Below are 11,901 nucleotides of genomic sequence, written 5' to 3'. Positions count from 1 at the left end.
AACTGTAAAGTCAGCTAGCTAACATAGCATTACCACTTATACTGACCAGCTAACGTTAGCTAAACAGCTTTCATGCCGTTATAATTAATAAATACATTTAAAAAAACTTCATGCCGACTTTACCGAAACTACCGTCTTGTATTTAGATAATGACCAAAGTTAGTTAACTGTGCATTATTCATGTAATTAACATGGCAGAGATAAAACTGACCAAAATCTCAATGGAGTTTGGTGCATGGAACAAAACACAACGTCCATCAATGTAATTAAAGGATTATGTTCGAGCCGAATTTACCTCGACAGTTAACAGATAAATGAGAAGTCTTCAGCTTCTGTTCAGAGTTATTTCAGAAACATTTGAGGCTAAAACGAATCTCACCACATGAGAGCGAGGCTGGCTCCATTTTAACCCGCACAGAACTTACTGGGCTTATACAGCCATGACGGTAGTTAATATGTGGAGCTGCTGATATATGAAGGTACATCAGCTGGACTTATTACCTGAGATCAATAAGTATTAACTATCCTGTACACCTCCCACACAGACATGAATACACCTGTACTGAGCAGGTAACTGGACACATAAAGCAGATTCGTACAGAACAGTTTACTCACCGTGTTCGTGTCCTCAGAGAAGAGCAGCTCCAAACAGAGTGACGATCAGTCAGCCATTTTTATACACATCTGAGGTTTTGGAGGGAAATGCAGTGACTTCGCGCGGGAAACGAGGGAGACCGCCCCTTTTGGCAAGCAACACCTGGATTGGTCAGAAAATCTGTGGGCGGGACTTATTTGACGTGGTTTACGTCATTTCAACCAGAGAATGCTCAGCCTGTCCAAAGCTGTTTAGCTCAGTAGGGTAGAGCAGGAGTTCTGTGATCAGAGGATTTACTTTTATCCTGAGTTTGAGTCCCTGCTGGAGAAACTCAACTGCATCATATTTACTGTAACTTCTCTTGTCAAAAGTTAAGATACAAATTAATAGAACAAACACAGATAAACACTCGTTAACAGGATACACAAAAAGCTACTTTTTTTATTGATATTTAATTTCTCTGGTCTTCATTTGTTATTAATCCAAAACTAACTGAATGTAATCAAGTTACATTACTTATTGTAATATATTGTAATCGGGTGCATTCAGGTAATTTGGACACCTCAGCTCAAGTGTTACTGATTTCTGTTCTGTACTTTTACCATAAAATGAATTGAATTAAATGTGAATGACGACTTCATGGGGATGATGTCACAGAAAGGGGCGGGGCACTAGTACATATTATCTATGTAAGAATCTATTTCTTACCTTTTGATTATATATTGTTTATTATGTACTTTTATTCATGTTTATTGATTAGGCTGTTGTGACACGCAGATATCCCCGTTTGACCAATAAAGGAATTCTGATTCTGATTCTGATGGAATTGCATGAGGAGGTCAGTGATATAATATTCTGAGCTTCAGTGAGCTGATCAGTGAGCAGCTACCAGAGTTTACAGTGTGTGACAGCGACTACAAGAAGGAAAAGCAGGACATTAAACTGGAGCTCAGACGAGTCAATCAACGCTTTAACATCAATTACTGAACCAAAACTGGGAAATATTATATACAGAGGAAAACCTCGACAGAACATATGAAATATTCTTAAATGTGTTCTAATTGTTAGATGATAATAAACTGTCCAATAAAACAAATCAAGAAAAAACAGGAATATTCAGACAGTCATGGATCAATAAGGGATTACAACTATAGAGAATTCATCAAACACAGAACCAGAGAGGCAGAAAATAAATATAAACATCATAAAAATAAGTTCACTAATATTGTGAGAATTAGTAGGAAGAAATATTATAGAAATCTATCAGATAATAAAACAATATTAAAAGTATATTGAACATATTAAACAGTGTTATTGGAGACAAGTTAATGATCATCAGCACTTTATTGATAATGATATGATCATTAACAACATGGATGATGTAGTTAATGGCTTCCATCATGACTTTGTAAGTGTTTGCAGCAACACTGTCAGGAAGAATCTCTGATTCTGTGACGTCTGAAGAGAAGAACGCTGATCTGATGTATCACAGCCCTAATATTACTGTACTGCTGTCACAAATGAAGAACAACACAAGGTGGACAAAATGCTGCTCAGCTGCTGTCAGGAACAAATCAGGAGCCGAGCGATAATTAAAGAAACGTGACACGTCCTGCTCTGCTTTCTGAAATGAAGTCTTATTGTTCTCCTGTGTAGAAATATGTGGATGTGTATTAGTTGTTATTGTGCCTCTCCATTTAAAGAGGCAGCTGTTAGACACATGAGTCACCTCTCATCTTATTGTATGAACACAAGAGGGCGCTGTTGCCTCATCTATCCTGCTGATTTCCTCCTTCCTGAAACCTCAATCAGCTGCTTTTAACACCTCACACTTTCTCTCATTAAATCAGATTTATACCAATGAAATATTGAACCAGCACCTTCTGATTGTGCCTGTAATGAGATCATTTGAACGTGGTCACTGTCCAGTGAACACCACTTATTTCTGACTTGGAGGATTTTTATGTTTCTGTGTGATTTGCAGATTATCGGCTTCTAAAAATGTGGAAATAGTCTCCTCCCTTTTTATACCTTGTTACCCAAGACTGGCCACGGTCATTTACTGGCTCAACTGACAGAACACAGAGGGAGAGGCTGAGGTGACAGTCTAAAACAACTTACTGTTATTTACTCTGCGTAACAAAGACACTAATCTGCAGTCAGACGAGGATCATGTGACACGCTGGTCTTTGCGTCAGGTGAACTATAACTCTCATGTTGCTGCTCTGGAAAGTTTTGTGTCATAACTGTTTGCAAAAAAATCTTTGAGCAGAATGAACGAATCTGGATACTGAAATACTTTTTGTTAATTTGACTTTAAAATGACAAAGTGATGATACATCATTATGATTGGGTTTAATGTAAAAATAAAGACATTTTAATGTCATTATAACATTTATTCTGTTATTATGACACAGAATTAATATGATGTAATACTGTTTGTCTGTACAGAACAACAACACTATTTAAAGGAGCACTGAGTAGTTTTATAGAAGTAATTTTAATATTTACAATATTAATGAGGTCATAATACAAACTTTTGGTCCTCAGAGGAAAATAAGGTCCCAGAGAAAACAGAGACGAGCACAGACTTTACACTAGTTCACACTAGTTTAACCTGTGGACACTTTAAATGACTGTAGATTTACACAACGGATGAACAATATTGGATTTTTGCCTTTTAGGCGACGCTGATATCTGCACATATGTTTCCCAGCTAACTGCAGAGAACATCAAGTCTCTGTTAACGAGTAATGAAGTCATTATTTTGTCTGCTCCTAACGTGACGGCTCCTTGGCAGATGCAGCAGAGCAGTCCAGATACACTGATGACACTCTGTCACATCCAGAGGAACACAGGGATGATGCTGGACTGGACAGTGGAGCTGATCTCAGAGCAGTTCACACTGCAGCACTGACAGTCATCTCCACGTGTTGTGATTGGTCTGTCAGTCACTGCTGGATGAAGCTCTCCTCTCCGCCCAGTCAGAGCCTCTCCACCCACCAGCTGATGGTGCTGCTTCAACCTCTCTGGATCATCAGGACACAGCTGATCCTCTCAACACCTCCACCTTTCATCACTCTGACAGAGATCACCACCTCCACCTGATGAGAGAATGAGAGAGAGCAGAAGTGATACATGAGTGTTTCCAGAGACTCCCTCCATCAGCTGTCAGTCAGTGATATAAAGACCAGCAGGACTTCAGTCCTGTTCAGACCACAAGTGGAGCGGCTGTGTAGCGTAGCCAGCTTCCTTTCAGCTTCATGTTAACGTGTTGGAGTGAAGCTCACAGACCTGCAGACACATCAAGTGTGTTTACTCTGCAGGTTTCACTCAAGTACACAGTGAAATAAACTGCTCACAGTCCCTGAACGCATCATGACTGTAGAGACACTTTAATGATGATTCACTGCTGTTAAAAACCAGAGTCTCAGTCACACCTGAATATTTCATCTACTTTGAAATATTACTAATATGTAAATATGGAGTCTGTTCTAAAATATGTGGATAAAACAAAAGACAGATGGACAGATAAATACTTGATGTTAAAGCTCCTACATGTTCATACAAAGACTGAACAGTCAACATCAGCTGTGGTTACTGGACTTCAGCAGAGGTTCTGGTCTGTGAGAAGACCACATGGTTACTAAATGTAACCGTGGTTCTCTGAAATAAGAGTCAGTGATTTGCAGGCTTCGGTCAGACTGATCTGTACGGTGGCCCTGAAGGTCCAAACACAACCACACTTCAGATTATGGAAAAGGTGGGACGGCGTTCTTGTTTGTTATTGGACAGAACCCAAGTCTCTGGTGACAGTTTGATGTTTGGTGGAATGTTGTTGTGTTTTGACCTTCAGGGCCACCGTAGACCTGAGAGCTGTGACACAGATGGACTGATCAGTTGTTTAGTGTTGAAATGAGAGAACAAAGATTTGATGCTACAACAGTTTGATGGATGAGGACCGCTGTCTCTACACATCCTGTGATGCTGTCAGCTGTGATCCAGCTTTACTTCCTGTAGACATGAACACAACAACAACAGTCGTCTTCACTTCAACTCAAACACACCATCACAACAAGCTTCTGGCTCGTCTGATTGGCTGACTGTTACCCCTCTATCTCCTTCTGTCCAATCCTGAAGCCTGTCACCGTTCTCCTCTCACAGCTTCACTGAGGAAAGCAGGAAATGCTGGATCTTTACTTTGATACTGACTGTGTTTATTACAATACTGCTGAAACCAGCACGGACTGACTCCAACTCTCTACTGACCACAGAGTCTCCAGTCGACAGTTTGGACTCTCCACAAGTTCAGACAGCAGCTTCACTCCTGAATCCTGCAGCTTGTTGTCTCTCAGCTCCAGCTCTCTCAGATGGGAGGGGTTGGACTTCAGAGCTGAGGCCAGAGAAGCACAGCTGATCTCTGACAAACTGCAGCTCACTCAATCTGAATAAAGAATAAATTATGTGACTTCACAGTTTAAATATTCAGTCAGTATAAACGTCACAAAGCTTCATCAAAATGTTGTAAAAAGACAATTCTGAATATGTTTATCATTGTCTGATAGTTAAAGCTAGGGTCTGTAATGTTGTTCAGACACACATTTTGTTATACTGGGTGAAATGATCCTGCTATCCTGAGAGTAGTCAATACATTAAGTATTCAGAAAAAGGAACGAAAATAATCGGACCTCTGTGGCAGCTGCAGGACTGAGAAGAAGCTGACCAATCCGTGCCCTCCGGCCCGGACAGCACGGATTGGTCAGATGCTTTCATGTCACGTTCTGTCCCTCCCTCCTCCGCGCGTGCACACATTAGGTTTCTGTTGCCGGAAATATTCAGACACTCTACTGCAGAAATACGGAGTTGCAGGAGAAGAGTTCATTTGGTTACAATGGCAGAGAAAATGCAGCCAGCATTACTTGTAACAGCTCACCCCGCTAAAAAGGCAAAGAAAAGAAAGCCTGAGGCAGAAAAGGCTGCCACGAAAAAGGCTCTGATAAAGAAAGAAGTCGGACCGAGTCAACATCGGTGATGCGTTTGAGTGGTGGAGACAACTGGGGCTTGAAAAGTGATGCAGAGGTTGCTCTCTTTCTGTTGGACAGGTAATTATTTGTTCTGTTTCAGGGGGATTTGTTATTTTCATGAAATATGTGAGGTTTAGCCCAATCGTATTAGCACAATGCTAAAGTTAGCTTCTTTGTGTGTTGTTTATAGCCATGAGAATGACTAATGAGTCGGCCCAGTTTCCACTGGATAAGGTCCGCTGTGTTGCGGCTCCGATCCGGTTTTGCTCCGCCGTTCGGCAATCCCCACCGCGCAGTACTGCAGACAGCTGGCCTCACGATGTGTGCTGGTGTCAACACGGAGTGTTTTATTTTGGAAAAGTATCCGGATGTAGTTTGAGGTTTAACTTTTCATTGTAGAATGTATTTTTATCATCACTTTAAAAAATCATTTTAAAAAACATGATTTGGAGTCTTAAGATGAAAATCAATAGTTGAGGATGTTCAGAGTGAATTATTCATATTGTTAGATGAAGGTTTTAAATGTGCAGCTCAACATTGCTCTGCTACAGTCAATGGACTAAACCACAGAAGAAGAAAACAGAATTTAGCATGAAGATACTCAGTGTGGATTAGTATAATATCAGCCTGATGTCTGCAGTTTAGTGTCAACACAACTTTCACATCATATTAATCTGAGCACAGAAGGAAAAAATGGTGTCTGACCTCAGAGTCTCCAGTCGACAGTTTGGACTCTCCAGTCCAGCAGAGAGAAGCTTCACTCCTGAATCCTGCAGCTCGTTGTCTCTCAGGTCCAGCTCTCTCAGATGGGAGGGGTTGGAATTCAGAGCTGAGGCCAGAGAAGCACAGCTGATCTCTGACAAACTGCAGCTCATCAATCTGAATAAAGAATAAATGATGTGACTTCACAGTTTAAATATTCAGTCAGTATAAACGTCACAAAGCTTCATTAAAATGTTTAAAAGACAATTCTGAATATGTTTGTTATTGTCTGATAGTTAAAATAGAGATTATTTAACTTTTCATTGTAGAATGTATTTTTATCATCACTTATTTTAAAAAACATGATTTGTAATCTAAGATGAAAATCAATAGTTGAGGATGTTCAGAGTGAATTATTCATATTGTTAGATGAAGGTTTTAAATGTGCAGCTCAACATTGCTCTGCCACAGTCAATGGACTAAACCACAGAAGAAGAAAACAGAGTTTAGCATGAAGATACTCAGTGTGGATCAGTATATTATCAGCCTGATGTCTGCAGTTTAGTGTCAACACAACTTTCACATCATATTAATCTGAGCACAGAAGGAAAAAATGGTGTCTGACCTCAGAGTCTCCAGTCGACAGTTTGGACTCTCCAGTTCAGCACAGAGAAGCTTCACTCCTGAATCCTGCAGGTAGTTGTCACTCAGCTGCAGCTCTCTCAGATGGGAGGGGTTGGACTTCAGAGCTGAGGCCAGAGAAGCACAGCTGATCTCTGACAAACTGCAGCTCCACAATCTGAATAAAGAATAAATGATGTGACTTCACAGTTTAACTATTCAGTCAGTATAAACGTCACAAAGCTTCATTAAAATGATTATTTAACTTTTCATTGTAGAATGTATTTTTATCATCACTTCACAACACAACATTGCTCTGCCACAGTCAATGGACTAAACCACAGAAGAAGAAAACAGACTTTAGCATGAAGATACTCAGTGTGGATCAGTATAATATCAGCCTGGGCCCGTATTCACAGAGACTCTTATCTTAACGTTAGGAGTACTCCTAAATCAGACTAAAAGTTTTTATGTAGGAGTTGTTTCTTAAAAGTAATTCACAAAGCTGCTGAGACCGACTTTTAGTTATGAACACAGTGAACTCCTAAACTAGAAGTAACTCTCTGTTGCTATGGATGACGTCATTTTATAAGGACGCACTCAGAAGCGGTGACAACAGTGATTGGTTGTTGAGTGACAGGGCAGCCCATTGAAAAGTCATTTAGGCTACGCAACGCATGAAGTGAAAATAAGGAAGTTGCCTACAAGCCCATGACAAAGCCTATGAAAAGATATTGGATAAAGAAATGTATTTATGAGTAGAGATGCACCGATCAGGATTTTTGGGGCCGATTACCGATCACCGATCACTGAAAGCAGTATCTGCCGATCCCGATATTGCCGATCACCGATCACAGCGTCAAATCCATAAATTCTTCTATATTGTTGTCTTGTGTAACTTTCATATATTTAATTAATGATTCTTCTTACACAACATTGACATTGTATTATTAAGTATAAACATTAGGAGATGAGAAAGTATCATGAATTGACCACCGTTTTATTGCAGGCTGAGGCAATGTGCAATATTTCACACTCTAGAGACTCTCTTAGAGACAACTTGGACTCAGCTTACATAGAGTAACTGTAGCTTACTAGTGGAATGCAGTCAGGGTGGGAATTTTGTCATTTTAGGGGCAAGTCCATTTGGCCTGCACTTTTTTTTCAGTGGCACCAAGGCCACATGACAGGGCACAAAGGCCACTGAGTAAAATGTGTTGATTTACCTTTCAGACTGATACCATAACATCCTAATTTATAATAAGACATGGATTGTGTATTAAAACATTTTTTTTTATACCAAAATCAAGTTAAAGTTACATTAGAAAGTAGTTTTTGTTAAGTAGGGTTAGGGTGAGGTGAGTTTTGTGACACCACACTGAATATTACTGTTATTGAATATTTCTCCCAAATAGAAATTCCCCAAAATTATGGCAAAGCACATTTTTTCCAAACAAAAAAATGTAGAATAACAGCAAGAGACCACTGATGTGTGGAGTGATTTTGGTGACACTACACTCTGAATAATAGTGAAGTTATTGAATTTTTTGTAGTTTCTCTTTTCGGTGTTGCACTTTGTAGACAGTCCCTGCGCCCTCGTCTCACAGCTGGCTGACCATACAGACCAGAGTTAATGTCCAGACGCTCGTTTAGATGAAAATATGGTTGTAGTCCGTTGTCTACCGTACTACGGTAGAAAAGAGCCGTCGTTTGTGTTTTAACAAGGTTTCACTTATGAGTTATTGATCCGGGAAGTTTGAATCTGTGAATATATTTCCAACTTTACCGGACTAAATCCTACCACATAAGTCAGTTACGTATCATGTCAAAACCGGCTGCGCTCGCTCGCTGTGCTGTAAGTTTCGTTCTTCTGTTTTGAGACGCTACTGCTGTTTGAGAGGCTTTCACGTGAGATCATCGTGATGATGAGACTCCACCTGCACGAACCGCGGACTCACTGAAGTTACTGTGAGTGACTACTGTGCACTCAGGTGGCTGTAATTCAGGGCAAGCCCGCTACGCTGACCGGGCCAGGGGCACAGAGGCCACTGTGGCCATATGATGAGTTTTTTTTTCACGGGGCATCAAGGCCAAAGTGCGGGGCAACGGCGGCCATGAAATTCCCTCCTTGCATGCAGTTAATGCACTGTCTTTATACTTAAACGTCATCTGATCGGCCTGATGTGATCTATTTTGAGAACTCCGATCAAAACCGATAGGGGCATTATCGGCCGATTGCGATCGGTTGCCGATTGATCGGTGCATCTCTATTTATGAGGAGAATTAAGTTGTCCCCCCTCCAACAAAAATGCTTCGTACAAAAATGACAAATTAGAAGATTGTGATGAAAAACGTGAATTGTCAATAAAAGCAGCATTTGCTGGAAAAGCTGCGTCAAACCACTCTCCATTAAAATTCAGGAATTGTGTGTTGATCCGGCCCATTTCCCAACAATGTCCAGTATATTGTAACATGCGTCAAAGACAATTTGTGTATTGATGGAATGCAACTTTTTCCCCTCTCCCTCTCACTTTTTCCAATTGACAAAAGCCCTATTCACACAGGACTAGTATAACCTGGGACCTCCAGTAATCTGGAATAATTGCGGAGGTCGTCTGTGATCTTAATCCCGTGTGAATCTGCCATGTCAGGAATCTGTAAAGTAAAAATTCCACTGCAAATTACCTTCCATATTTCACCAAACACAGAGGTCATGTGATAATATTAGTCCTGTGTGAATCAGCATCTCTGTGATATGGGGTCGTTTTTTCTTTTTCTTCAGGTTTTTCGTGTTTTCCACCTTTTTTCTGCCTTTTTCCCGGTCGAGAATTATGGAGGCTGCGTTGGGAATTATAAATGAAAGTTTTGACAGCATTTTCAGTGCAAGTGCAGGAGGCTCATCAGAAGAGGGAAATCTGGAAAGATGATTAGATGGATTACATGCATGGCAGCATGCGGTAAGGAACATGTTTCTATCTTTCATCAGGCTCACCAGTTATTATATTAATAATATCCATATCTAACAGTTGTGCTGCTCCAGTAAGGCTCCGGTGAGATCGACCCGGAATAATGTCAGTAAATTAGAGTTAAAACACAGACTTCACTTATCCTGTGTGAATGCACCACATGAAACACGGACGTGGTGGGATCATTTCTAAATCACTTGAGGTCTCCAGGTAATACTAGTCCCGGGTGAAGAGCTGCATTTTCCCTGTAAACAAACACCGGAGTGTTGCCAAACATTTTAACTCTGGTGTTATTGGATTGTTTCAGTTGGTTGGGGACGTTATTGCGTCCCTCACCAACTCAACCACAACTTCAATCCCTTCACGGTCCCTCCGACATCGTTTTAATAATTCCCTGTTATTTAGCGTCTCCAGAACATTCAGCTGTGACCAGGTCTTAACGAGTCAGGAGTCCTCTGGACTACTTCTAAGGTCTCCCAGACTGAGCTGCTACTTTTAGGCTTAAAATGTTTTGTCAATAACTCTTATTTTCAAAAGTTACTCCTAAATTCGCCTGTTGGGAGCTACTTTTAGCCTGAAGATTGTTTGTGAATACGGGCCCTGATGTCTTCAGTTTAGTGTCAACACAACTTTCACATCATATTAATCTGAGCACAGAAGGAAAAAATGGTGTCTGACCTCAGAGTCTCCAGTCGACAGTTTGGACTCTCCAGTTCAGCACACAGCAGCTTCACTCCTGAATCCTGCAGCTCGTTGTTACTCAGGTCCAGCTCTCTCAGATGGGAGGGGTTGGACTTCAGAGCTGAGGCCAGAGAAGCACAGCTGATCTCTGACAACCTGCAGCCACTCAATCTGAATAAAGAATAAATGATGTGACTTCACAGTTTAAATATTCAGTCAGTATAAACGTCACAAACCCACTGAGCAAGCAACGTCTATGGACGTCCAAGAAAAGTTGATATCACGTGGGTCGGTCCAGGCCATGATGTGGACGTCCATATCACAGCCAGAATTAGTTGATGAAATTGTCCTGTCAGCTGTTGCATCAGCATATGATAAACTGATGGTGATCATGATGATCACAAAAGATTCCAAAACTTTTAAATTGTATCATGATTACTTTTGTAAGACTGAATAACAAAATGTACGTATTTCATGTGATTGTGATCAGAAGCTGTAGTTTTATGTCATTTGCAACTTGTTCCCATGTAAATAAATATAATAGTGACAAACACAAACACACATGCATTCTGGGTAAATGATGAAGCATAAAGGGGGTTTCTTCATGAGTAAACCAATGGGACAGTCAGTGAGTGTGTGAGCTGATGGTCTCCTTTAACCCTCCTCCTCCTGTAATCATGTGACATTATAAACATACATGCTTTACTTGTCTCATGTGTTAATGGGCCAAGGTTGGCCCGGGTGAGACTTTATGATGTCCCTCTCAGGTGAACATGTCGTGTCCTTATACAGTTTGACCTCAACAACATGCTGAAAAAAAGGACAACCAAAAAATGCATATTAATCAAATAAAGGAGGGGCGTAACCATGAAGACATTTGCTCTTACCCAACAGTAGAAGTCATTTCTTTGATTCTTTTATCTAAACCACCAGTATAAATGTCTAAATATGAGTATATACTTGGTCAAAAAGCCTCATTTATAGTAACAATTGACTCAAAGGATAATTGGGTGTCTCCCTGTCTTCTTGGCAGTCACACTTTCTCAGAGTGAAACCTAAAGAAATATTATCACACATTTGATTACAAACCAGCTGCCAAACAGGTTTTTTCTAGCTGGAGAGCCACAAAATGCTTAGTTTCCTAAAGTGGCTTAATTGATAACCATGAGTGATCATGGGGGGTATAAGTAGTGTGTGTGTGTGTGTGCGTGTGCGTGTGTGTAGGTGAGTGTATATGGCGGTAAATCGATGTCAATACAATTAGAGAGACACGCAGCAACGCACGCACGCACGCATGCACGCATGCATGATT

The 11,901-nt window shown here is 40.6% G+C and overlaps 1 protein-coding gene across 1 annotated transcript; it reads right to left on the bottom strand.

Annotated features, from left to right (window-relative positions):
• Nucleotides 1-4,042: 4,042 nt before the first annotated feature.
• LOC115586233 (ribonuclease inhibitor-like) lies at nt 4,043-11,493 on the bottom strand. The gene is made up of 6 exons (XM_030425085.1): nt 11,477-11,493; nt 10,587-10,760; nt 6,947-7,120; nt 6,333-6,498; nt 4,865-5,022; nt 4,043-4,759 (listed from the first exon to the last, which is right to left on the bottom strand). Exons 1-6 carry the CDS (start codon nt 11,491-11,493, stop codon nt 4,702-4,704), a joined length of 747 nt encoding a protein of 248 aa, XP_030280945.1. The 3' UTR covers nt 4,043-4,701.
• Between the last annotated feature and the right edge of the window lie 408 nt (nt 11,494-11,901).

The sequence above is a fragment of the Sparus aurata genome, chromosome 1 (genome assembly GCF_900880675.1).
Source record: "Sparus aurata chromosome 1, fSpaAur1.1, whole genome shotgun sequence".
In the NCBI taxonomy this organism is placed as follows: domain Eukaryota; kingdom Metazoa; phylum Chordata; class Actinopteri; order Spariformes; family Sparidae; genus Sparus; species Sparus aurata.
The sequence above is the reverse complement of the archived record's forward strand: the minus strand, read 5'-3'. Positions and strand labels throughout refer to the sequence as shown.